At 46.6% G+C, this 27,060-nt stretch overlaps 1 protein-coding gene and 1 long non-coding RNA gene across 10 annotated transcripts in view; one reads left to right on the forward strand and one right to left on the reverse strand.

The window, feature by feature from the left end:
- Positions 1 to 4,345: 4,345 nt before the first annotated feature.
- Positions 4,346 to 27,060, reverse strand: part of LOC135108067 (cell adhesion molecule Dscam2-like) — an 82,344-nt gene continuing 59,629 nt past the window's right edge. The window contains exons 4-34 of one of the 9 annotated variants that reach the window (XM_064018664.1): positions 18,851 to 19,181; positions 18,510 to 18,585; positions 18,255 to 18,399; positions 17,742 to 17,893; positions 15,986 to 16,124; positions 15,740 to 15,870; positions 15,354 to 15,532; positions 14,946 to 15,050; positions 14,310 to 14,430; positions 13,896 to 14,072; positions 13,243 to 13,384; positions 12,624 to 12,772; positions 12,262 to 12,369; positions 11,919 to 12,101; positions 11,624 to 11,800; positions 11,363 to 11,500; positions 11,091 to 11,249; positions 10,760 to 10,909; positions 10,442 to 10,572; positions 10,244 to 10,330; positions 9,878 to 10,139; positions 9,583 to 9,765; positions 9,304 to 9,489; positions 9,062 to 9,168; positions 8,580 to 8,769; positions 8,322 to 8,493; positions 7,931 to 8,116; positions 6,989 to 7,215; positions 6,435 to 6,632; positions 5,901 to 6,072; positions 4,346 to 4,806 (exon numbers count right to left, since the gene is read on the reverse strand). In XM_064018664.1, the coding sequence (XP_063874734.1) occupies positions 4,482 to 4,806; positions 5,901 to 6,072; positions 6,435 to 6,632; positions 6,989 to 7,215; positions 7,931 to 8,116; positions 8,322 to 8,493; positions 8,580 to 8,769; positions 9,062 to 9,168; positions 9,304 to 9,489; positions 9,583 to 9,765; positions 9,878 to 10,139; positions 10,244 to 10,330; positions 10,442 to 10,572; positions 10,760 to 10,909; positions 11,091 to 11,249; positions 11,363 to 11,500; positions 11,624 to 11,800; positions 11,919 to 12,101; positions 12,262 to 12,369; positions 12,624 to 12,772; positions 13,243 to 13,384; positions 13,896 to 14,072; positions 14,310 to 14,430; positions 14,946 to 15,050; positions 15,354 to 15,532; positions 15,740 to 15,870; positions 15,986 to 16,124; positions 17,742 to 17,893; positions 18,255 to 18,399; positions 18,510 to 18,585; positions 18,851 to 19,181 (5,188 nt within the window). In that variant the 3' untranslated portion in view covers positions 4,346 to 4,481. Of the gene's footprint in view, positions 4,807 to 5,890; positions 6,073 to 6,434; positions 6,633 to 6,988; positions 7,216 to 7,930; positions 8,117 to 8,321; positions 8,494 to 8,579; positions 8,770 to 9,061; positions 9,169 to 9,303; positions 9,490 to 9,582; positions 9,766 to 9,877; positions 10,140 to 10,243; positions 10,331 to 10,441; positions 10,573 to 10,759; positions 10,910 to 11,090; positions 11,250 to 11,362; positions 11,501 to 11,623; positions 11,801 to 11,918; positions 12,102 to 12,261; positions 12,370 to 12,623; positions 12,773 to 13,242; positions 13,385 to 13,895; positions 14,073 to 14,309; positions 14,431 to 14,945; positions 15,051 to 15,353; positions 15,533 to 15,739; positions 15,871 to 15,985; positions 16,125 to 17,741; positions 17,894 to 18,254; positions 18,400 to 18,509; positions 18,589 to 18,850; positions 19,182 to 27,060 lie in introns of all 9 variants that reach the window. The other 8 variants (XM_064018663.1, XM_064018669.1, XM_064018667.1 and 5 more) reach the window with 8 other exon arrangements.
- The window catches only part of LOC135108069 (uncharacterized), an 86,908-nt gene continuing 79,630 nt past the window's right edge, over positions 19,783 to 27,060 (forward strand). Inside the window, exons 1-4 of the long non-coding RNA XR_010272138.1 lie at positions 19,783 to 20,163; positions 20,265 to 21,876; positions 22,031 to 22,337; positions 23,886 to 23,967. This is a non-coding gene — a long non-coding RNA (uncharacterized LOC135108069). The remainder of the gene's footprint in view (positions 20,164 to 20,264; positions 21,877 to 22,030; positions 22,338 to 23,885; positions 23,968 to 27,060) is intronic.

Consider the following 27,060-nt stretch of genomic DNA (forward strand, 5'->3'; position numbering starts at 1 on the left):
CTGTCACATATGAGTGCGTTTGTTGACGAGAGTATTTTATGGTAATTTCATAGGCTCTTTTATACATATTTTTACTGACTAGATTTTTGTGATATTTAATTTTTCAGGAAAGTGGCTAATAATATTTGGTATCTTTGTTTACCCGTCATAAGCGCGTTTGTTAACCGATGTACTTTTTTCTTATTTTTTTATTTTTTTTTTAGTAATTCAATATGCAATTTGTTTGATTTTTTTTAATGTTTATATTTTTAGTTATATTCAATTTGTCATAAAACGTGTCTCGTATTGAAATATATGTGATGTTAAGAAATTTTGAGGTTCAACAAATCTTGTGCCACGTATGTAAATTAAATATTTCGCTTAACATACATTATTCAGACTCAGACAGGTAAAAAATTACTACCAAAAAATAATTCATATATTTCCTGGTTGTATCTGGAAGGTAGTTCAGCTTAGGAAAAGTGAAACGTGGAAACTGTATAATTTGATAAGTAATTAGCAATTAGTAATTTCAGTTTGAATATATATATATATATATATATATATATATATATATATATATATATATATATATATATATATATATATATATATATATATATATATATATATATATATATATATATATTATACAACTTAGTCTACATTGAAATGCCTGTGATTACCTGGAAAACATTGGTAACTGCGCTAAATATTGACGGAGAGAGACTGGAAGTAGGATCCTGCTACGTGATGACGTCACTTCCAATTCATGACGTCACATAGTCCGTTAACTTATGTGCGTAACGTATTTCAATTTGAAATGACCCCTCCCAAAAAGGCAGCTTGAGTCGAATGCCTTACATATTCTAATTTGCCATATACTTTAACTAATACCAGAAATATCAAGACATTTCAAACCTTAGTAATATTAATGATTTTTAAGAAGAACTATCTGGAAATTATTGAAAAATTGACCTCCCATAAAACCACTGAAATGTCCAGCCATTTTGATTTAACAAGAATGAAGAACACTAAAAAATAAACTATTTTTTTCAAACAATTTAAAGCCAGTTAGAAACAGGAAGAAAAATCATAGGAAAAAAGAAAAAAAAAAAAAACATTGCTGGAACATTGAGACGATTAAAAAGAAATCTACAGTTCATAAGTTCGGCTTAACAAAAATTAAAAAACACTAAAATCATGAGCAATTTTTAGAAGCAATGAAAATCTATTTACAGGCTGAAATAGAAAAAAAAAAAAGTAGGACGGTTCTAAAAAAAGACCGAAAAACATTAATTTATACGTAAACAATGCCAAAATCAACATGTCTCACTTAACAGACATACGGAAAAAAGTAATTAAATATTTTAAGAAATCATTAATAAATATTCTATAATATCATTAAGTCTTGCTTATAAGTCGAAATATGCAAGTTCAGAAAATTAAAGAAATAATATTGGAACAGACTGGGACAGGCATATCCAAGATGGCGGCCTTGATGGTGCCAGTCACTGGAGGAGACGACCGCCATATTACCTCACTTAAACCTTCTTCAAACTGAAATCATGCAATGGCAGATATATCTGAACAGGCTTACACTACATTAAGTATACTATATAATCATGTCTGTGTTCAATGGCAAAGTGGGAAGCAATTATTATAAATATTAAGCATTTAAATAAACAACTAAAAGACACTATACCCCGCCGCAATGGTAAATAAGATGACGTCATCACGCCAATCCTCCCCGAATCTGCTTCCCGCCTGGAAGAGTAAGTACCAAGCACTCTTGAACACGCTAGACTGCTTTAGGCTAGGTTAGGTTAGGTTAGGTTAGGTTAGGTTAGGTTAGGTTAGGTTGTGTTAGGATGAATCTCTCACGATTAGGAAACTTTGTGTGGAAATCACAGTATGAGTATTTCCGAGAATATCCTGTGGGTAGTTTCGGAGCTGCAGCCGGTTGTCATAACAGGCAAGCGCATATACTCACATAGACTTCGAAAAAATGCCCCCTGCCTTCCAGTATCTTTCTGTCAATATGAAGCATAATTTTCAGTTTTTCCGAGGTATTTGTACTGTAGACTCGGGTGTGTGGATAATAGTTGTACATAGCAAGAAGAAAGGAGGAATGGAGGACAATGTTATGGGGAACTCGGTAAGGTTGACAGAATACTCACCTTAAGTAGTCGTCCCTGTGGTTCTGTTTTGTGATGTTTAGTTCTGTAAGTTGCGTTAAGTGGAAACACCAGGTCCCGTATTCTCAAAGGCTTTGTTCTCACCACGACTATTTCAAAAGGCCACAGAGATGAATGGTCCGGTTGTCAAGAGTGTTTCTCCTGTCAATAATGTAGAAATGTTATTAATTTGTCACTAGAACTTTAAAAAAACACATCCTTAAACCCAATGTAACTTCATCTAGAGGCTATTGAAAATAGTCGCGGTGGGATGCAGAAGTGTTTCAGAATACGGCCTTGGTCATTAGAGTCAGTGGGAAGACTGCCCAGTGCCGACTGAACCAGCAACACCCTCCTACCCTCAGGCCGCGCGCCACACACCCTCATGGACAAAAGTGCAGGAAAGGTTGACTTATTATGAAATATATAATTTATTATTTCAAAAGAAAGTTTCCAGTTAGAGTAATATTAATACTACATAGATGATGAAGCAAATTTTTACTTGTCATCTTTTTCATGGCAGGGGTGATAAGATAGAGCTGCCATTGACGGAGAAATTTTAGGTCTGCTTTCTTTCTCTCCCCCTCCATATCCCCTCTTCACCTACACCTCCCCTTCCCCCATAGGCACCATACCCCCACCATTCCATTATAGCCAAGTTCTCTCTCTCTCTCTCTCTCTCTCTCTCTCTCTCTCTCTCTCTCTCTTTCTCTCTCATGTAAAATGCCTAAGTACACATCTCACTCCCTCACTCACACTGACTCTCCTTCTCTCCCTAATAATAATAATAATGATAATAATAATAATAATAATAATAGTAATAATAATAATAATAGTAACCTCACCAAACTCTCTTAGAAATAATGAAAAGTAAATATAAATAGATAAATATGAGAATTAATAACAAGCAAACATAACAACTTAACCACTCCAGACACCCTCCCTCTCTCTTTCCCCTCCTGCCGGTCACGTGGGCCGTCAATGCACTGTTGTCCATGCACGAGGCTTTCTTGGCGCCCCCATGCCCAGAAGCAGATCAGGCAATGTGAGTGTGAGAGAGTGAGAGCGAGAGGGGGAATGTGTGTGTGTGTGTGTGTGTGTGTGTGTGTGTGTGACTGAGGAGGAGAGAGAAAATGTAATAGTAGTAGGTAGTAGTAGGAGCAGTAATTGTTGTTTTAGTAGTCTCTCTCTCTCTCTCTCTCTCTCTCTCTCTCTCTACGTGGTTCTGTTCATACATGAGAGAGAGAGAGAGAGAGAGAGAGAGAGAGAGAGCTCTTCAACTACCTCATCTGCTAGTCACAGAAAGGTGTGCGCAGAGGATGTTTGAAGGAGAATCGTTACCTTAAATGGAAACCGGCAGTTGTATTTGTATAGCATCAGTAGTAGTAGTACAGTACCCAATCATTGTTGTATTACTAGTATTAATTCTTAACATGTATAGAAGTTACTGCATGCCATATTTATGCTAAAATGAGATGGAAGAGGCTTTATTCAGGTGATGTAAGAGGTACGGTGGTGCTTGTGGGTTGTTGTGAGTGTGTGGGTAATTTACACCCTCGATTCTCGTTATAAGGCTGAATATATTTGGGTGGCATTGTTATGGAGAATAGAAAATGCGTGGGCCTAATGCATGGTACACTTAACTAAACATGTCGGATTTGGAATTTAAGAATCTTCCTACCACTGGTTACTGACACAGCTGGTGTCAGACTGGTGTTGTTCCTCCTGCCTCCATGATAGACTCGAGGGGCGTGTGAAGCAGCAGACACAAACGTTGATCACCTTTATTCAGCACAGATCATAAACAATTCACGTCGAGATGGAATCCAAAGACAACATATATAAAACCCACACACACACACACACACACACACACACACACACTCACACACACACGATATATAAGATTTGTATTATTCTTATTTATTGGTATCAGTATTATTACATCTATGTAGAGTAGGAATATAAAGCGTGTCATCACAACAACGTAATGGTGCCTCGCGTCACAACCTCGGCGGTGTGGTGCACTACACAAGGGGCGCTACACAAACCAGGATTTGTAAAAAAAAAAAAAAAAAATATATATATATATATATATATATATATATATATATATATATATATATATATATATATATATATATATATATAGTAATAATAATAAAAAATAAATAAAAAAAAGAGCCTGAAGAGAGAGAGAGAAAAAAAAACAGCATAGAAACACTCAGGCGAAAAAAAAAAAACGTAACATGGCGTATTTTTTAACTCTTTATATGCTCTTCATTCCTTTACCATCCACTATGTACAATAAAGTACAGGGCGACACTAGACATTAATCGTGTAGGGATTCCTTTCTGGTGCCCGTCGCTTGCCATCTTGCTGCTGCTGCTGCTGTTGTTGCTGCACCACGTCCTCGTCTCGGTGCTGCTGTTGCTGCTGCTGATACCTTTGCAGCAGCACGGTCAACTCAGCCTTTATCTCTTGCTGGCCGCCTCTCGCTCTCCCGGCCTCCCCCTCAGCTCCTCGGCGCAGCTCTCGGTCGCACTCCGCCTCCGACAGTTCCCTGGAGTCGGAGAATGCGGAGGGTGGGTGGAGTGGGCGGGGAGGCGTGAGCGTCGAGGAATCACTGGAGGAGGATTCGGTTCGCGCTCTGTCAACGGGATCAAGATAAATTTCGATCACACTTGTTTAGTTTCAGCTTGCCTGCCTGCGGAGACGGGAGTGTGCGCACACGAGGGTTAGGGTGAAGGGATGAGGGGACAAGGGCACGGATCACATTTGTGGTACGAGTATGTACAGCATGACTACGTACGTACAGCATTGCAGCTACAATGACATGTGTAATAAGTGGGTGAACTGTAGGACACTCGTGTACGATAATAGGAAAACCACTTATTATATCATTAAAAAAGGACGTTCATGGGTAGGACAACTTATTTGAAAACGGGGTAATGGATTGACAAACGTGAGTGAATGAAACAAACAGATAAATAAACTATAATTACGTTAAAAATATATATAAATACACACACACACACACTATTATAAAACACTGCAGTATACTACACTAGTGGATAATTTATCGATTTCATCCTTAAGTAGGTTTAGATTTTGTATTTAGACAACACACCAGCGACTTGAGAGGCGGTGGCATGGAGCTGAGAACATGAGTGAGCTTATTGTATAGTCTCTGCGTGAGTGAAGCAAAAACTAAATGAAAAAGAACCATCGGCACGTCCTTTTGACCTCTTGGGTAGAGTTTAGTATGAGGTTTTATTTTATATTTACGGTACAGGGCATGCATAACCACACCAGGCAGGATGCAAGTGCTGAGAGAGAGAGAGAGAGAGAGAGAGAGAGAGAGAGAGAGAGAGAGAGAGAGAGAGAGAGAGAGAGAGAGAGAGAATCAGATGTTAAGGAAAAAAAATAAACGAAGAAGAAACGAAAGAGAAGAAGAAGCAAAGCGCTGATAAATGGAAAGAACAGAAGTGGCCGACAAGATAAGAGGAGAGTGGAGGATGGAGAAAAGGAATAATAGGACAAAATGGAGGAAGAAACAAAGGAGGAAGAGAAGAAACAAAGCCCTGAAAAAAAAAAAAAATAGAAGGCAGAGAACAGAAGTGAGCGACAAGATGGAGGAGGAGGAAGGGTGGAGGGTGGAGGAAAGGAATAATGGTGGAGGTGGTGGGAGCCGCGGCAGCCAGACTCCACCTACACAGCTCAGCCTCCTCTACCTGAGACTACCTGGCATGGCGGACAGGCGGCAGAGGGTGGGGGCCCGCTCTACCCCCCGCGCCGCCCCCTGCCTGCGGGTGATGGTGGTGCTGGTAGTGGTGGTGGTGGCGCTGCTGCTGCACGGGCGAGGACGCGTCGTTGCTCTCAGTGCTCGAGTCTCGCCCTCCGCCTGGTGTGTCCGCTGAGGAGGGGAAGGAAGAAATTGGTTTTCATCCTTTAACAGACACACGAAGGAGTATTCGTGTGTTTTTCTTATGTATATTGAACTTAATCCTACATATTCAAAAACGCTTTGTTCTCTCCCACGACTATTTTCAAAGGCCAGAAAGATGATTAGCCAGGTTCTCAAGACTGTTTCTCCTACTAATAATGTACAAATATCATTAATGTCACTAGAACCATACAAAACATCCTTAAAACACGAGTAGCTTCAACTAGAGCCTTTTGAATATAATGGAGGTGCGGCGCAGGACTGTTTCAGAATATGATTCCAAGTCTTCTCCATTTCCGTAGCCTTCTGTCCTCGTCCACTGCCCTCCCTACCTCTAGTGCGGCTCCTGGGACGGTGCTGGCGGCCTCGCGTGTCCTTCCTGGCCTCCTCCGCCCACTGCCGTTGTTCGGAGGCGGCAGGAGCGGCGGCAGGGGCGGGCGTGGTGGAAGTCGGGGGAAGCTGCGCGCCTGGGATGGATTTGGGTCTGCTACCGTACTCTGCTCTGCCGCCCCGCGTGATGTAGGCGATCTCTGGCGGAGGCGTAGGGGAGTGAGTGAGTGAGTACATGAGTACTGAGTTGCGTAGGTTTGTCTAACTGTTGTTGTTGTGGAACAAATGGGGTTTGTAAATGAATTGCGTGATGGGTAGTAAGATTTTCATAGACTTAACTGTTTTCCTCATTGTTTTCTAGACGTCACGAAAATATAGATTATGTAAATAGATTGTGTAAATATAGATAAACATAAACATAGCTAAATATACATGTGAAAACACCCAAACAAATGTAGCTAAGGTCCTTCATACCAGAACAACAACAACAACAACAACAACAACAACAACAACAACAATAATAATACTGCTACTACAACCACACACACTCACACACCTTGCTCACCAGTTTCCTTGTAATGCGACTGCGACCTCTGCCTGCCGACGTGGCCGTAAGCTGCCGGGGACTGGGGCGGGGCGGGGGCGTGTCTGTCACTGAGGTGCGGGTGCGGGGCGGCGGCGGGGTGGTCCAGACAGTCGCGGGGGGTCATGGCGTGAAGAGACAGACCGTACTCTAGAGTGCCGTCCGAGCTACCGACGCTACAGAGGGCAAGAGGAACGGAGCTGAGAGAGAGAGAGAGAGAGAGAGAGAGAGAGAGAGAGAGAGAGAGAGAGAGAGAGAGAGAGAGAGAGAGTAGTAGTAGTAGTAGTAGTAATAGTGGTAGCAGCAGCAGGAGAGTTAGATAGATAGATAGACAGAGAGAGAGAGAGAGAGAGAGAGAGAGAGAGAGAGAGAGAGAGAGAGAGAGAGAGAGAGAGAGAGAGAGCATAAAGTGAAGCAAAAACGACAGAAAGAGCAAGTGAGGCAGATAAAGATGATCAGTAGACAGAGGAACGTTTAATAGTAATAGTAATAAAGGGATACGTGAGGAAGATACCGATTTGTTAGTGAAGGAAAAGCCTCTTATTGTGTTCCTCCTTTCCTCTTCCTTCTCCAGTGAAGAGATCAGAGAAACAATAACCAGCTATAATGTATAATAATTGCGAGTATTCATAGGAACTTGTATATGTATTGAACTGATTCTACTACGCGTACTACTACTACTACTACTATTACTACTACTACTACTACTACTACTACTACTACTTTAAACATGGACTGCCACGTGAAGGACTGACGGTTTCTTGCAGCTTTCTTTATTTTCTTATGTTTTACAGTCACTACTACCACTACTACTACCACTACTACTACTACTACTACTACTACTACTACTACTACTACTACTACTACTACTACTACTACTACAAATGCTGTTACTACTACTCGCGAGAGTGGTACCTGAACGTGGCATAGGGGCAGATCTCGTAGGGGTCCGAGGTGTCATCCTGGGTCTTGAGGGAAGCCAGGGAGCCGCGGGGCTTCTTGGTGGGCGTCGGGGAGTACAAGTGGGCACGGGTCAGCTCGGAGTTGCGGGCGTTGTCATCCTCGCCGCTCCCGCCCTTCTCGTCCACGCTGTCTCCTTGTCTGTTGGTGAAAAGTATGTTTAACTTCTCCTTCTAGCCTTCTTTACCTTCTCTCATGTTTTGTAATAGCATGTTTCTTCATCTTTCTTTTCATATATATCTTTACCGACCTATATTTTGTGTTCGCATTCCATTCCCATCATACAGTGTCCTGGGTTCCATCACCACCTCTCCCCATCACCTTACTCTTTCCCCCTGCCACTCACCTGTAGCCGCCGTATCTTCTCCTCCTGACGGCGACACAGACGCAGATAATGAAGGCCGTGGCGAGGAGCAGCGCACTCACCACCCCTGCCACTATGTGGGCGTCCAGCCAGCCCCCGGGCCCGCCGACCCCGCTCATCAGCACCTCCTGCACGGACTCTGCCGCGATAGAGCCTGGCGGGGGAAGTCAAGGTCAGTGAGGGGGGAGGTGAGGGCGAGGATGTATAGGAACTATTTCTCTTCCTGTTTCCTCGCCTCACCTCCTGCACCGTCGGTGGTGGCCACGCGGTATACCACGGTCGTGTCTCCCGCGGTGGAGGAAGCCGTGACGCGCAGCAGGTGCCAGGAGGCCGAGGCGAGGTCACACACGCCCAGATCGGTGGTGTCGAGGGTGACGCGGGAGTGGAGGGGCGTCCACGTCGCGCCGTCATCCTCGGTGCCAAGTTCCACCTGCAGCAGGGAGACAGTATGTGGTGCTTGTGAGGCAGCGGCGGTACAGCGAGGCTGACACGCCGCACTCCAAAACACTGAATGTCTATGACACACAGATCAGAGACTTGAGTTATTCTCGATTGGATATGTAAATGCCATCAGTACATTTATTTGTTTAAAGAGCTGCTTTGTCATGTTTAACTCCTTTCTTTATGGAAAAACGTGTAAACTGAATGCCCCTTGCGATCGCTGCTCCGCTGTTCCAGCCTCTCGCTAAGCAGTCAGGCAGGGCGGAGAGGGACCCACCCACCTTCCAGGACTGGATGGGGCAGCCCAGCTCGGGCCAGGCATAGAGGCGCAGCGTGACGCACGTCGAGTTGACCTCCACGAGTCGCTCAGGTTCAGGTCTGCCGGGGGCTGACGGGGAAAACAGCGGCGGTGAGAGCAGGGCCAGCAGTGAGGGGGGAGGGAACACGTGCTGATGGTACACAGCAGATATTAATTGCGAAGAGAACTATAGACATTTCCATGGAAGGCAACAGCTGTACTTACGGCTGCCGAGGGTGTTGGCCACCAGGACGGGGCTTGGGGCGGAAGCGCCTTGGCTGTTCCACGCCGTCAAGTAGACGTGGTGCGGCGCCCCACATGGCAGCCCCCGAACCACGACTCCGCTCACCCCGGGGGCCACCTCCACCTCCACCCACTCTCCAGCGCGCCCACGATGGTGTACCGTGTACCCTGAAACAGACCAGGAGCATGAGCGCCCAACCAGGCACGACTAAACGCCACTTCCTCAGAAGTATGCATCATAAGGCTACAAAGGAGACCTACCCAGTATGGGAGCACCTCCATCACCCGCGGACGTGATGGTGAGATTGAGGGCGTGGTGGGAGGCGTGGGAAAGGGAAAGGCTCGGCGCTGCGGGGGGCGTGAGGGCCACCACCTGGTGTGTTAGGCTGTCCACGCCTGCGCTGCTCCTCGCCCAACACGTGTAGTTGTTGGACTCACGCACCGCTGAGGGAAGAGTCAGACAGGGACTACGTGCGAGGCGCTTCGGAAAGAATGTGTCACCTACAAGTCAGTATCTGATTTGCTCCTACACTTGCTCCCCCTCTCCGCCACTCACCTGTGAGGTGCAAGTCTCCCCCCGGCAGCAGCTGCATCAGCTGTCCGCTGCTCACCGCCACGCCCTCGCGCGTCCAACTGGTTGTGGGAGATGGTGAGCCAAGACCCCGGCAGCCCAAAGTGACGCCCGCCCCCACGCCCACGTGCCACGTTCTGCCTCCACCAACAGCAGCAGGGGTGTAGCTGGGCTTGGGGTTGGGGATGGCGGTGATTCTTGGTGACGGGGTGCCCTCCCCTGCTACGGTGTTGGCCGTCACCCACACCTGAGACGAGGCGGAATGGATTACCTGCCGCATCACTCTCCAGGCTGAGAAGTAAAACATTCCTGACGCAGCACAAAGAGGCAGCCGTGGCGCCGCTGACTCACCTGCACCCTGGAGGCAGGCGTGAGGCCGCTCAGCTCCCGCCACGTGGCCTCCGAGCCCCCGGCGCCCACCACGTCCCTGATCGCCACCTGTAACGAGGAAGCAACACTTTCATCTCTGCAGAAAAGCGTGACCTGTTGTTAATGGACAATTCTGTCTTAACATTTTACTTTCTGGTTTCCCTTCCCTCGCCTCCTCACCTGCTCGTCCCTGGAGGAGTACAGGGTGTAGTGGAGGATGGTGCCAGTGTGGGGCCGCGGCGGCGACCATGTGACCAGCAGCGTGGTGGGGCCAGTTACCATTGCCCTCACTCCCTCAGGCGGGCCGGGCACTGGGGGACATGAGTAAAAGTATTAATACAGGCGATAAACTTTCAATATTAGTATGTTAAGTCAAACTGTTGTACTGCCCATTGTGTTTTGATGGGTCAATTAATACTGTTCAGTTCTTTGCTCAGACTGGAAGCTCGAATTCTAGTCACTACACAAAGATACAAAAGAAAGGTTTCAGTTCCTCACCATCGTCCTCAGTGACGCAGAAGACTGGTCGGCTGGGCGGAGAGAAGCCCACCTCATTGAACGCCTTCACCCTCACGCTGATGTTGGTGGCGGGAGGCAGGGAGTCCAGGTTCTTCTCCAAGTTGGTGGTGTTCACCTCCCACGCGCTGCCTGGTGAGGGACACGCGCTGTTAGATCACATGGGTTAATAGTACAGTTCCATTACTCTGCGTTAATCAGTGAGGCATAGATGCTAAGGAACTTCAGTACTTGATGGCTGTGGACAACTTTTTTATCATTCTCCTTGAGTGAACAGCGTGGGCGTATGTACAGGGTGCTGCAGGCCACTCACTGTCACCGGAGGACTGGACGTGTCTGGTGGGCGTGGCGACGATGGTGTAGCCGCTGACAGGAGCATGGACGCAACTAGTGGAGGGCGGCGACCACCACACCCTCACTCCACCGCGCCCCGACCCACGGCACGATACACCGGCAGGAGAACACGATGGAGCTGCGGGAAGGTGTGAGAGAGTCATGGTTTACCACAAAAATGAGAAAGAAAAAAAAAAACATTCCCTTCGCGTTTCTCCTATCTCTCCCGTGTTTCAATGTCCCACCGCCTACCGTCATGAGAGGTGGAGTCGACGATCCTGGGGGAGGAGAGCGGCCCCGGCCCCGCCCTGGTGAAGGCTCGCACAGCCACCTCGTACAGGGACGCCGGCACCAGGCCGCGTACCTCGTACTGCTCCACGCCGCCCAAGTCTGAGAGGAAGCAGTGGGAAGGATTGAAGGGAGTTTTCATAAGTTTTGGCTTCTTTCTCCTTCCCCCCTCCCCCCATTCTCTCTCTCTCTCTCTCTCTCTCTCTCTCTCTCTCTCTCTCTCACCGATGACGGGCCTGGTGATGAAGGTGAAGTGGCCCTGCAGGTTCTGGCGGCGCAGAGCGAGAGTGTAGCCTCTGAGGGTCCCATGGGTGAGGCGGGGGTCTGGGGCACGCCAGGTGACCAGCAAAGAGCGGGGGCCCCCGGCCGCTACCCTCACGTCCCTGGGAGCTCCGGAGGGCGCTGTGGAATAAAAAGGAAGCGCGTGGACATGACGGAACTGAGGTGGCGACTTGATACGTAGTGATGCAATGATTTCCAGAACCTGTCACATGCCAGCGTTGGTCTTCACGGCACTCACCCTCCTCCGTGGTGGTGAAGAGCTGCGTGGGTGAGGGCAGCGACACCCCAAGGTCGTTGTGCGCCATCAGCCTGACCACATATGTGAGGTGTGGGGAGAGGCCTGTCAGCACATGTGACGCGGCCCACTGACCCACACTCACGTTACGACCGTGCGACGCCCACGTCTCGTCCTCCGCTGCTGCTTGAGAGATGGAAAAAACAAACTTTATTTATAAACATATTGAGGGAAAATGACAGAAAAAGACAAGCAGAGAGAAGAACAAATGCACCGCAGCGCCTTGGCGATGAGTGGCGTGTCGCGGGTGATAGTGGCGCTGGGAGTGAAGGAAGGAGACGAGTACCTTTGTACTGGATGGTGACGGCGGCAGGCTGGGGGAGGCGCCACGTCACCACGGCGGACCGGCTGGTGACCTCGCTCACCTCAACGTTAGAGGGTGGCGTGGGAGGCTCTGGGGACAGGGATGAAAGTAGAAATGTGTCGAATTATTGAAAAAAAAAATAAATAAAAAAAAAACAGGAGAGAGTGTGGCACAATAACGGTAAGCAAAATTCAGGAAAGTAACATATATTGTAGTAATGAGGACTGAAAACTTGTAAAAGATGGCAGTATCAATATGGATACATAAATAAATAAATAAGCATCTTTCCAGACAGGTGTTCCCGAGGTGGGATTCAAAGAGAAAAGATGGGTGCGGACACTCACCTATGATGGCAACGTCGAACACCTGCGAGTGGTCCCCGTGAGGGTTGCTGGCGCGGCAGGTGTAGGGGCCCGCGTCGGCAGCTGTGACGGAGTGCATCTCCAGCACCGCCCTCACCACCCCGCCCCCCTCGCTCTCCCTGATGGTGGCCCTAGGGAAGTGAAGGGAAGAATGAGGAGGAGAAGAGGAGTGGAATGCAATACGGAAGTGATAAGATGTAAAATGAGATGGTTTGGTCACGTAGTTAGATGAGTAGACCAGGAACTGATTAAAATAGTCTGAAGAAGATCGAGGGGAAGAAAGAGAGTGAGATGGAGGGATATAATTGAGGTAGAACTGCAAAGGATAGGAGTCACAGAGGAAGATGCAAAGGACAGAAACACCTGCATAAGACCCGTACATGGCGCCAACACTTGACTTGAAGAAAACAACGAACGGAGAAAAAAGTGAGTAGGTAGATCTGAATTTTATGTCTCACAATTAATCGTACTTATATCCTTCATTAAATGGAAGATGTATATAGATGTTCACGGATATCTTTGTAGTTAACATTTTTAGAATAGTGTTTTAGTATTATTACTGAAGCTCAATAATGATAGTGTAAATAGGACAGCGTGCTACCTATGTCCGGGTGATATAGGGGCGTGGTGCCTCAGCCAGGTGAGAGTGAGAGGGTCGTCACCTGTGGCCTCACACGTCACTGTCACCACCTGGCCGGCGTGTCCCGTCACCCTTCCCCCCTCCGTCATCACTCGGGCAGGGGCTGAGGGCGAACAAGAAGGCTGAATGAAGAGGAACTCATGAATGAAGCACAGGTAGTTGAGGCAAATGAACTGTGGGACAGGTGCGTGAGAGACTGGCGGGAGAGGAAGTGAGTGAAACAGGTGAATAAGGAGGGATGGTGAGTTAGGCAGGTGTAGTTTATGGACTGCGTATTTTGCTTCGGTAAATTAGTCTTGTTCTTGATTATAAGAAAAGTAATCTGTGTGATGACAATACTGTAAAGCTGTGGACAATGAACTACTGCCACTACTGCTAATGGATGAGAGGGACACGTGAGTCATCAAGCACCTGCACATCACAGTAATACTCTCTGCACGTCCTTCCCCCGCCAGAGGTGTATTCTATTTATCTACTGACCACGATTACACAAATACTCTAGAAAAAATGTATCTCAGAGATAGTGTACATTGAAATGAAAAATACAGATAAGAGACTCGATGGTCCAATGAAAAATTTCTAAGTAGTTATAAAACATGTGATCTGTGGCCTACCATGTACAGTGAGCTGGACGGCCTTGGAGATCGGCTTCCCCACGGAGTTCGCGGCACGGCAGAGGTACCAGCCAGCATCCGTGGTCTTGGTGTTCTGCAGAATGAGCGAGCCGTTGGACGCCTGCGAGGACCTGAGACCGTCCACCACCAACGGCTGGAAGTCCATCTTGGTGTTCCCTGTAGTAGCGTGGCAGGTAATGGATTGTGTAGATGCACAGAGGATAGCTTAAGTACTTAAAGGGCATTTAGGGATACGTAGGGAGATAGATGCAGGTATAATGGTTACTTCTGCATTAATGCTTCGTAAAATAATATTTGAGAAAAGTACAACACATGTAGCAAACTGTGGTCAAATTTAATGTTGTGCATTTCAGAACGTCTTCACTCATATTCCGGTCACATAAGTCTACGTACCTGGCGCCTTCATCCAGGTAATGACGGGCTGCGGGTGGCCGCGGGCACTGCAGTCCAGCACCACCGTGGAATCCACCAGCGCCGTGTTTCCCCCGGGCTCCACCACCCACCGCGGCGACACCTGACGCGGGAGGACGGATAAGAGAGGGTCAGGTGAGCTTGAATGAGGCGAGTGACACTTACCTATAATTTCTCAACCTGTTCTTTATATCTGTAACACATAAACTGCGACGGGAGGACGGGGAAGAGGGCGTCAGTCTTCAGGTATGTATAGAAAGTCTCACTTACTCTCGTCTACAACTCGTTTTGCTGTCCTTCACATCTGTGGCCTAAAAAATTGTATTCCGTTCTATACTTTGGACTGTATTCTGAAACACCTCTGCGCCTCACGTCCACCACTTTAAAAAGGTTGTAGTTGAAGGTACACGGATTTTCAATGGTGTCTACACGGTCTTAGTGAGAGATTAACAAGATTTCTACATTATTAATAGGAAAAACACTCTTTGAAACCCGGCTAATAATCTATGTGGCCTTGAAAACCAGTCGTGGTGAGAGCAAAGCGTTTCTGAATACGGGCCTTTCATTTATGTTCGTGTTCTGAAGAGGTTGAGCAGGTTTGCCCCCTCAGTAACTCACCCTGACTTTGAGAGTGGCGGTGTGATTGACGGAGGCGGCGGCGTTGGCGGCCTCACACGTGTAAGTGCCCGAGTGGTGTTCCTGCAGCCGCTTGAACACCAGCACCTAAGGGAGTGAGGCGATTAGTTGAGCCGCTTCTATGAAGGAAATTTACGGTATATCTATATTCATAAACATGTAGAAGGCTGCAGTATAAAAAAAAAAAAAACATGAGTTTAGCGAAGAGCCACGACCTAGAGTCAATATATCGATCCAGCCACTCCCTCCATCAGCTGCAGCTTCACGAAAACAGCCTGGGAGACAAATAGGATATTGACAACACACACAGTAAATTGCATCAAAGTCCTCCATCAAAGGCACACGTTTTCAAATATCACACGTTTTCTTTTGAAGCTTTCCAAGGCTCACCTTCGAAAAGTCGCTAACTTGTTTACTCTCGAGGTCCGGGTCATGCTGGAGGTGGCGGCCATCCTTGAGCCAGTTGATGGTGATGGGCAGATCGCCGCCCGTCACCATACACGACAGCTGCGTCCGCCGCCCCTCCTCCAGCCCCGCCCGAAAGGTGAACGTGTCAATCTCTGGCGGCTCTGAGGATTAGAAAAGACCAAGTTTTATTTTGCTTCCATGTAGGTCATAAAACCCACTAAATGAAGGATCGAAGAGAGGGTTTGCAGGAGAAACTGGTACATGCAGGAACGTGTTGGTGGGGCGAGAGGAAGAGAAATATCCAAGAGCATGTTCAGCCTGGGAGGCAGAGGCTTGAAGGAAAAGGGTGAGAGGGAGTGGCGACTCACTGAGGACGTGCAGGAAGGTGTGCGAGGCGGCTGTCTGGCCCTGTCTGCCCGTCACCACGCAGGAGTAGCGACCGGCGTCCTCGTGGCTCGCCGTCCGCACCAGCAGCGTGCCGTTGCTTAGCACTTCTTGCCTGCAACACACACGCCCTTCAGCACCTCCTTCAGCACTCCTCTGTCACTGTTGTCACCTGAATCAGGATGAATTAGGACTCACTGGCAAGAGAAGGTCAGGTGTGGGGTTCTTACCTGATGGAGGAGGGGAGGGAGCGCCCGTCCCTCCTCCAGGAGACAGCGGGCACCGGATACCCGCCCGCGGGACACCACAGCCGCACGTCCTCCCCCGCCACGGCAGTCACGTTAGGCATGGCGCGCACGAAAGGCGGACCTGTGGGGGGTGGGCGAGTTTGTAGGCGGCGACTTCGAGGCAGGCAAACATGAGATGAGGGAACTATAGATCGGCCTAAGTGTAAATAGGCCTTTGGTACTCGAGGCACCTGCTGCCCCAACCACTTGGACCCCAAAATGTCTCTAGACGTCTGGACTACAGGCTTCTAGAAGGCAGTGTGTTGATCCGCACACACCAATATAATGTTCACCAGTCCATCCATCTACTTATTTAACCACATACCTCCATCCACTCAACCACTTAACCACTCAACCACCCCCAATCCACTTACCAATCCATCCAGCCATTGACTCCCATCGATCCATCCATTCAACCACCCGTCCACTCACACACTCTACACACACATTCATCCATCCATCCATCCATCTATCCACACAACTATTCACACTCTCATCCACCTACCCCTCTACTGACCAGCCCATCCACCCATCTAACAACACACCTACCTACAACTCATTCATCCATCCATCCATCTATCCAACCATCCACTTACTCTTCCATCCACATTTCAATCCACCCATCCATTCATTTAGCCATACATGAATGCAGCTACCCATTCACACACCCCTCCATACACACACCCATTAACTAACCTAAACATTTACTCACTCATCTATCCACCCACCCAAATATCCACCCACCGAGCCACTCACGCATCCACTCACCCTTCCACCTATCCATTCGTTCACCCATTCACACATCTGTCCACAAATTAATCAATCCATCCATCTAGCTACCTACCCCCGTTTACCCTTCCATACACCCACCTACTCGCACATCAGTCCTTCATTCACTAATCCATCTTAGAGAGAGAGAGAAGGGTGGGAGGCTTTGGTGTAGGAGAGTAGATGGGTGGTTGTATGGGTAAGTGGTTGGGTGGGTGAGTATGAATGAGTAAGTAGGTTTGTGGAGAGTCACTGGACAATGGATAGATGGGTGGATGGATTAGCGGGTGGTTGTGGTTGTGGATGGGTAGGTTAATGTGCAGTGGGTGGTAGATGGATGGGTTGCTAGGTGGGTGGTTTGGTGAGTGTGGATAGGATAATGGATGGGTGAGTGTGAGTGGGTGGGTTAGTAGGTAGGAGACGAGTGGAAGGATAAGCGGGTGGACCTGTAGGTAATGTGTGGTGGGTGAATGGGTAGATGTGGTTGAGTGGGTGTCTGGATGGGTGGGCTAATGGGTGTGGGTGAGTGGGTGAGTGTGAGTCGGTGGATAGATGGATGGAGTTACGGCTGTGTGTGGGTGGATGTGAGTGGATGGATATGGTTTAGCGTTTAAGTGGATGTGTGGATGTGATTTGGTAAGTAGTGGGTGGGCTGGCAAACATTATATTGGTCCATGTGGATCCACATGTTTGATTCACAAAGTCTGAAGTCCAGACGTCTGTGTTTGAGTTTTATAGAGATATTATGGGGACCAAGTGGTTTGGGTACCAAGTGTGTCTAACACCAAACATTCTGAGGCCTATTTGCTCTCAGGCCGATCTGTCTTGAGGATCATCTGACCTGAGGCTTGTATGACCTGAGTACCATCCGCCCCTATACCAAGTGATTGTAAACCACAGGGGGCGGTGGGCGGTGGGATGGGAGACTCACCGTACACATTGAGGCGGGCGGAGTGCGCCTGGGCGCCGTGGGCGTTGTGGGCGGTGCAAGTGTAGGTGCCGCCCTCCCGCACCGTCACGTCACTCAGGTTCACGTGGCTCACCACCTGCCCCAGCGCGGTGCGGAAGCTGCCCACGCTGGTCCTGGGGAGGGAGGCCAGAGATGTATAGGCGAGGGACGTTTCAGTTTTTAATAGTGAAGTTTGAATATGAGGGGAAGGGGTGAGCGGTGCACGGTGCATGTCTCGGGGATGCAGGGAGGGAAGGACTCCTGGGAGGGGACGGTTAATGGTGGGGGTGGAGACTGGTGTGGGGAGGTGGGCGGCTCGGGAGCTATACTGTACTTAGACCGATTTGTCTTAAGGATCATCTGACTTGAGGCCTTTATGACCTGATTACCATCCACCCTAGTACCAAGTGACTGTAAACCGGGAGGATCCTTGGACAGGTCTGACAGGTGAGGAGAGGTGAGCGGCTCCTGGGCAGGGCGCGCGGCACGACTCACCGGTGGGAGGGCGGCAGAGGCTGCTGGTCGCGGGTCCAGGTGATCACTGGCGGGGGAGAGCCCACAGCTGAGCACTTGAGGGACACGGGAGCCCCGGGGGACACTGTCTGGTCGATCGGCGTGTAGCGGAACTGTGGGGCGGACTCTGGGGAGAAGGAACAGGAGAATTAGCGACTCATGAGAGAAGCTGGTAATATCTGTACACATGGAAGGCTACAACAGCAGCAGCAGGAGTAGAGGATCTGTGTGCAGTACCTGTGTGCGGGTAATGGGACAAGCCGAGGTCCCGCGACGCCCGACGTAGCCCACCGCCGACAAGCGCCTCGGTGTCCTGCTGGAGAGAAAATGCACCGTACTCTCAAATATCGAGTATATGGTTTGCTTGCTATTTGTTTCATATCTACTATATAGATCATGTCATGGGAACTGTGTGAATACAAAACAGAGGCAATAGATATATTACAAAACTGTGTCATGAATTGTTGACAGCTTTTATGAGAATATAATCCCAGCCAGGCACCAAACCTACTACGTTTTACCAGAAAGAATAATAATCAGGAATGACCCGCCAGTGGCAAATGGGTCTCCACACTCACCTGGCCACGTGCGAGGTCAGCAATGTTAGCGGGCGGCGACAGGTAGTGACCCTGCACATCCCCAGGCCAGGCATCTCCCGCCACGAGTCTGGAGGCAGCTTCCACCTCCTCCACCTCCTCCACCTCCTCCACTTCGTTGTAAAATGCTTCCTCCACATAAAAAGCATGCCTCTCCGCCTCCTCTTCTTCACTAGTTATGTATTCTAGCTTATCTTCCTCTTCTTTTTCCACATCAGTCTTTTCCGCGGTCTCTGTGTCGGGGTACACAACATCGGCAACCTCACCGTCTGTCCCTGCAGGCCCACGCCCGCTGCCTGCTTGCGTCTGGTTTCTAAGGAAACAAAGAACACAGTTCATGGAAGAGATAAGGGTCTGGAGTTTGTTTATCTGGCTGTCTGTTTGTTTGTTTGTCCGTCTGTATGTCCGTCAAAATGTAGTGTAAAAAACAACAAAAAATAAAAGGGACACACACACACACACACACACACACTCTCTCTCTCTCTCTCTCTCTCTCTCTCTCGTGATACGTGACATTTATTGCTCAAGTAACGAAACGAAAGGAGTGTTCAATAAAAGATTACTTTTATTAAAGTAAACGGAAATCCGCAAAGGGGATGATGACGCAGCGACGCTACCCTGCTGCTGGCTGAGGCCACTGACGCAATATCGTGATACACACGGCAGCCAATGAACGCCCTGCCGGCTTTTGGCTCGGTGTAGTTGCTGGCAAGGTGGGTGCCAGCTGCATGTCTGAACCTGCCATTCATTACTGTTCTTTTTCGTTAAAACATACATTTCCATCAATCTCTCTTTACTGGGTGTTATAAGACAGTGAGGTTCAACGTAAGTAAATGACGAAATTGTCTTAACAGCGTTAACATCGCCAATGTCAGTAACCATTGCACTACCTACGTGGTGGTTCGGTGGATAATGAGCGAGGAGCGGGAGCAGGCGGGGAAAGCGGCGGGCATAAATTGCAGGTGCGATCAGGTGTATTTACCAAGTATCATCCCCAATACTTTATATTTTCATCCATGAATGGCACGCACAAGTAAAACATTTATTATTTTCACAGGGAATCACTCGGAGTCCCGGCAGTTAGTGAGAATACGTGAGGAGAGGTGTCATGCCCGTCGTCACGCAAACTGGGGAGGTGGGAGGGACTGAGGAGGAAGCTGGAGGACGTGCTGACAAGGCGTCAGAGTTCCTGCAGCAGCGGCGGGCGGAGTGTGTGATCCCGCGGCTGGTGAAGAAACCTAGAGACATTTGTGCTTCTTCGTGGCTCCTGGAGCTGCGCGGTTCTTCGTCTTCATGTAATTAATTATCAGATGTATCGTTACTATTATTTCCAGGTTTTGAAAGGCGTACTCAGTTGCTATTTGAGAAACTGAGTCGGTGATCTGGAAACCGGCAGGTTCTGGGATAGGGGGGTGACCTGTGTGACGCCACCACTCCTCGCCTTCCATATCTCCATATCGCCTTCCATATAAAAGGTAAGGACCTTTTATAACATCTCTCCCCTATGTAGTTATATGAACGTCTTACTACTTATATATACTGGTATGCTACATAGACCCAGGCAGCTTGCAGAGGAATAGACGAAAGTTCAGCCACAGTGAGTGCCGCTGCCTGGCGTCCCTCGGCCCCGCGCTGTTGCCGCCGATGCTTCCCCACTCCACCACCACTCTTGGTTTTCCTCATGTGTTCTTGTTTCGTGTCCCTACGTTATGCTGAGCTTATTCCAAGGCATATACAAGTTGGGGTAAGTCCTACAAGTGGTAATAATCTAGTGGATGGGCATGGTCGTTGTGGTAATAAGGGTGGTGGCGGTGGTGGTGGCGTAATGTTAGGTCTGGTTATGCCTTGTGCATAGTGATGTCGCTCGTTTTGTCATTATTATAGTTTGTTTCCAGCATATACGGCAAGCATAGTTAACTGGGTGGTGGTATTATCATAATTCTAATGGCTATGTGATGAAAGAGCCGGTGATTTGCCAGGCGGAAGGCGGTGGCGCGGCGAGGACCAGCTGGCTGTGTAACATGACTTACCGCTATGGACTTTCCACCTTCCTAGCCTCATTACCTCATTACTCTTATTTCCTCATCTGTTTTATGACACGCATCTAATACATTGCCACCCCTCACTCAGGTTCTTAAGGAGTTTGAAGAGAATGAAAGCCAAATAGCGCTGATAATCCAGGTGGCGGCGGCGTCGAGACATAGGAAGGTGGAGGGAGGAGAGATGCTTCAACGCCGGGCTGCCACACACCGCGCGCATCATATTTTATTTTATGCATTACGCTACATATGTATGTTCATTATATACAGGTGGTTGGAGTCTTTAAACAAGATGCTGATGAGTACTTAAGGTCATTTAAAGAAATAGCGGGGAATTATATTAAAAGATCCCGTGACTTGACCGAGTGACGTCAAGATGGCGGAGAAGAGAGCCGGGAGAGTCTTGCTGGAGCTGGCGCTACCTCTCCTTGTTATCCTATTGTATTTACCTAATCTTTATTTTATTACCTCCTATCTGCGTTTCCTCATTTGTTTATAACTTAAGAGACATTTACATGTAGTCATTTCTCACTCAGTGTATCAGTTTCAAGAGTAAAATCACGCTCATGCTGGTGATGGTGGCGGTGGCTTAAGGGGAGGGAGCTGGGTGAGCCTGTGTGTGGAAGTGCTCGCTCCCTCCCACCACTCTTACGGTTTTAAGGGGTTTAAGAAGTGTGATTTATTTTATGTAGTGCATGTGTGGAGGTGGTCGGATGTGTACGCGATGATTTAACTTTTTTCAATAGATGAGTGAGTGCATAACATTGGCGTCATCGAGGGACACCGGCGAGGGAACACCAGTTGTCCTCGCCTCACTCGGAAGGTTAGGGAGGTTTGCACTGATGTTCATCTTTTTTTTCAGCAACTTAATTTCTTTTTGGACTCTTAATAGTTATTGAAGTGACTGAAGTGACGGAAGTGTACCAGCCCATGTGAAGTCTTCTCCTGGCCCTCGGTGAAGCCACGCAGGTAAAATAGATGGGTTATGTTTCGTTAAATCTATTGATGCTAATTTGTCATGAAATATAGTTGTGTAATGCTATACAGTAAAGTGATAGGAAACATCGCCTTTTACGTGTCCGATAAACAACACTACAATCTGGTCAATGGAGTTTCATTTCAGTTTACGAGTGGGTGGTCTGGGGTCCATTTGCCTGCCACGGGGTCGAGAGGCTGTCAAATCGCGCAGGTAAATAAATAGATGGGATATGCCTTGATAATTTGTCATGAGATATAGTTATGTAATGTGATGTGATGTGCCTTTTGCTTGTCCGCTAAATAACACTGCAACCTTGTCTTGGAGTTTCTCTTCAGCTTAGTAGTGTCTTGTCTGGGAGTCTTTGCCTGCCACGGAGCCGAGACGCAGTGGTGGGCCCGGTTAGCCAGTGAAGTGCTGGCCACGACGGAGGCGCAGGGTTGCCGATATTCAGGTAAGCCAAACATAGCTCTTTTGTTCTTTTTCATTTACATATTAGAATGACATGGATGATTCTTAATATTGTGACGAAGTAGCAGCGCACCGGTGTAGGTTACTGTGGTCGGCTCACAGGAGGGTATTGTGTAGATACAAATATATGAATTGACAGGCAATACATGCATTTATAAAAGTCCGTGTGTGTAAAACTTAAACTAAATACGATTTGTATTGAATTATTTCTGGTTTCTTTAATATTAACTACTAGTGCGTGGAAAGTACAATTAAACCTGTTGTCTGCCACTCGTGATAATTGATGTACGAGTATGGTGCCCCGGCAAATTTATCCACGTCTCCATTTTTAATACTTTTACTGAAGGATACACGGCTCATTAATATAGACAACATTACTTGTTTTCATGTTTTTTTTTTTTTTCAGAGGATAAGAAGATCTGGGTTTAGATTAAATTTGATCAAAATAAGAGAAAATAAAAGGTAATCAGTATAGGTAGGTTGGAATTAAATTAAGGTGTGAAATCAGTGCGTCAGGAACATAATCCGTCGCTCCACACAGCCACACGTGTATTGGCTTAATATTAATGAGATTTTGGAGAGGCAGCGACACAATGGCACTTGAATTTTTAAAGAGACGGGATAAGCAGGAGTAGTAATGGGATTAGTCATTATACAATATACATGCTACTAATAAATCTCAAGTTAAAGCTACCTGCTGGAGATTCGAACCCGGAACATTTAGATTGTGAGCTGAATATTGACCACTGAACTGCCATGAAAGTAGAAAATGTAATAAACAAACTTAAGTGAAATCAAGCTACGATTGGGATGTATAAAATTGTACAGTAACATGCCCAAATGGTTAAAAGAGTGGAGTTAATGGTTTCAGAGAATGAAGCAAATTATCACTGTTCATGGAGGCGTGGTGAGGAATGAAGCTGAGACAAACATAGGCTGGCAGGTACTTTAAACTGTACCAAACCTTTCCTTTGTCTTCCATGCACCATCACAGCTCTTGCCTTCTGCTTCCTCTTACTGTTCTGTTCTGTCCTGCTCCACTCTTCCTTGCCATGTATTCTTCCACTATGCCTCGCCTTGTCCTGCCTTGTCCTGCCTCACCTTACTATGCCTTATTCTCTTTATCCTGCCCTACCTTGACCTTTCCACCTCTGCCCTGTCTTATTTTGCCTCACCCTACCCTCACTTGCCCTCCCATGCCGTGCTCTCCCTTCCCTACACCAACTCTACTTTAACTAAGCCTGCTCTACCCTTCCCTGTCTTTCCGTGCTCCACCCTCCCCTTCCCTACCTTGTCCTGCCCTAGTCTGCCCTATCCTGGCCTCCTCTACCCCGCCCTGTCCTGTCAGATGAATTCTTCTATCATATTAACTGAGGTTTTTGTGTGAATGAATATTTAATGTTGCTTAGATTACAAATTCAGAGCTTGGTAATTATTAGCTGATAATTTGTGGGAAGTGTACCGTTAACCTTTTATTTCCGCTTTTTTTTTTTTTTTTTCGTTCTGATTCATTTGTTGTATTCTTTCGTAGGTGGATGTGGAAAGGTCAGCCCACAGAGGTCATCGCGGATTTGTGTTCAGTTTCTAGACTTCTGGCGCCCTTGTGGATTGAGGTTAGTTCAGAGTTTTATTACCATTATTATTTATTTTATTTTTCATTTCTCACATGATGTTTACAATGTTGTGCGTGTGTTTCGTGTTCCTGTGTGTTTCTGAGTGTATTGAATTTTCTTCTGCTTCGTGGTATTAATTATTATTTTTTTTTGTCATCTGATTTAATTTAGTTATTTATTTCAGTGTCAGACGTGATTTTTTTTGGGGGGGGGTTTCAATGTGTTAATTTTTTTATGCGTATCTTCGTAAAAAAAAATGAAAACGGACCAAAATTCGTGAGTGTTGCCTTAATATTGAAGCGAAAAGTGTCAGAGAGAGAGAGAGAGAGAGAGAGAGAGAGAGAGAGAGAGAGAGAGAGAGAGAGAGAGAGAGAGAGAGAGAGAGAGAGTGAGAGTTACGTCAATGCCTCAAGTGTTTCTCAAGAAAGCTAAATAGAGCAGAATTAGTCGGTCAGTGACTCCTTTGTGGTCGTATATTTTTTACGGCGTCCCTGAAAAATACCACGAATTCAGACGAGACAGTTTTTAACTTAACTGAACTTTCTCATTAGTAACTTTGCTGATGGATCTCCGGACCTCACGTTTTATCTGGCATACTTTGCTGCGTTCATCACTTTGACGGAAATCTGAGATGATTATGAAATTTACTGATTGGTCTTCACACTTTTATGGGTGATGCTTTGCCTAGATTTCCGGGATAATCTCTCAAATTTTTTATTATCAGACAGTAAAGAGGGAGAGAATAGCTTCCCGTAATTACCGCACTTGAAAAATCTTGCATTTTAAGGGTGAGTAAGATGCAGTTCCTGGTTGAAAAAAAAAATAGTAACTGAGTAATTTTAAAGTTATAAAGGCGAATGGAGTAAAATAACAAGTATGATTATATAAAAAAAAAATAGATAATGGTCGAAATTGGTAAAGTTATAAAAGGAAATGTAGCGTTTTTGCAATTGTTGATAAATAATTATAATTGCAACAAAATCATTGAAAACTGCTTGTGTGTTCTCAGGTCAGGAGAGGGTTGGTGGTCAGAAGTGGGAGAGAGGGAAAGGAAGAGGGAGAGCAAGGGGAAGGAGGGCAATCTATTATCACCTAACAATCTAGTTTATCGTGGGCAATCCTCTTTCTCAAATCCTCTTCCACTCACCCTCAGTTTTCACTTTGGCCGGATATTTTTAGTTACAACTGTTGCCTCAAGGTTATTTTTTCCCTTACTTAATTCTCCCTCCCAATCACCTTAATAGCTTAACCTTCTCTCTCCTATTGTGTGTGTTAATGGAGCTTTAGCTTGATGTTTGCTTAGCTCTTTGCTTTTTTATAGATTGCCTTCTTGCACACACTGAAAACCTTGGCATTTTTATAGATTGCCTTCTTGCACACACTGAAAACCTTGGCACTTTTATTTGTGTGCGAGGTTCCTTGTGTCTTCTCTGGCTGTGTGGCTTAGTGATGGTAAGAGTAAAAACACATTTCCTTTCTCTTGTGTTTAGTTTCTTCTGTCTTAAATCTAATGTGTGAGGTTTCTTGTGACTTCCCTGTGTATTGGCTGTGTGGTTTAGTGATGGTCAGAGTAACGTAACACATTCCATTCTTGTGTTTGGTGTTCTCTGTTTTAAGTCTTGTGTGTGAAGTTCCTTGCGTCTTTCCTGTTAGAGTAACTTAAAACTTTCCTCTTCTCCTCAGTTTTTCGCCTGAGTCTTAAGTCTTACATGCTAGAATATCAATTAACTGTTGTAGGGAGACTGTCAGCATATCACAAAACTTAAGCACACTGGAAATACGTAAGAGTAACAGGTGACTCAACTGATCCTTACTGTATGCGGAAACGCTTTGCTCTCTCACCTTGACTATTTTCAGACGCCACATACGTGATTAGCCGGGTTCTCAAGACTGTTTCTCTTGTTCATAATGTAAAAATGTTAGTAATATGTCACTAAAACTATATAAACTCTCTTAAAAAACCAGTGTCACTTCAACTAGAGCCTTTTGAAAGTAGTCGTGGTGCGCGTTTCAGAATCTGGTCCTTGGTCAGTTGTGTATATTTCCTGAACTTTATTTTATATGAGGGAGATGAAGGGTGGAGGTATGGCTGGGTTTCCATATTCAGGTGGATATTAGAGTTTTGTGTGGTGGAGGGAATATATTGATGGTGGGAATAACACTGAGATCTTGATGAATGGGTGAAAGGGGTGTGTGGAAGGGAGTGGAAAGGACACACACACACACACACACACACACACACACACACACACACACACACACACGCATACACACAAACACACACACACACACACACATACGCATACACACAAACACACACATACGCATACACACAAACACACACATACGCATACACACAAAATGTTCAAAACTCGATGGCTCTATAGTCCACCACCACCACCACCACCACCACAACATTAACAACAACAAAAACAAAAACAACACAACAACAAACTTTTTTCTGCACCAGACAAACTGCATAATGTTCACAGTGATTCACATTTGTTGACTGAATTTTCTCTCTCTCTCTCTCTCTCTCTCTCTCTCTCTCTCTCTCTCTCTCTCTCTCTCTCTCTCTGATGTCTCATAAATTTGCTTTTTTTGGTGTGTGTGTGTGTGTGTGTGTGTGTGTGTGTGTGTGTGTGTGTGTGTGTGTGTGAAAGGGAATAAAAGAGAAAGAGATCCAGAATATATAGGAAAGTGAGGGGGGTGGTGAGAGGAAGATGAGAGGTGAATAGGGTAGAGGGAGAGGGGAGAAGGAGGAGAGTAGTGGTAATTACGAAAGAAGAGGAGGGAATGATAAAGGATAATAGGGGCGAGGGAGAAATGATGGGGAAGTAAGTGGGGAGGAGAGAGTCTAGTAGCTGGTGAATTTAAGAATAATAGTGAGGAGGGAGGAGGAGGAGGAGGAGGAGGAAGGGGAAAGGGGAATAAGTATGCGTGAATGTGGGAGGAGAGGAAAGCGAAAGAAGAAGAAATGTATAGTGAAAGAGGATAAGGAGACAGAGTTACACAAGGAGGGAATAATTAAAGAAAGAAAAGAGTGGATGAATAATGAAGAGATAGAAAGAGTAAATGAGAGGAAAAGAAAGA

This window comes from Scylla paramamosain, chromosome 16, assembly GCF_035594125.1.
Source record: "Scylla paramamosain isolate STU-SP2022 chromosome 16, ASM3559412v1, whole genome shotgun sequence".
NCBI lineage: Eukaryota > Metazoa > Arthropoda > Malacostraca > Decapoda > Portunidae > Scylla > Scylla paramamosain.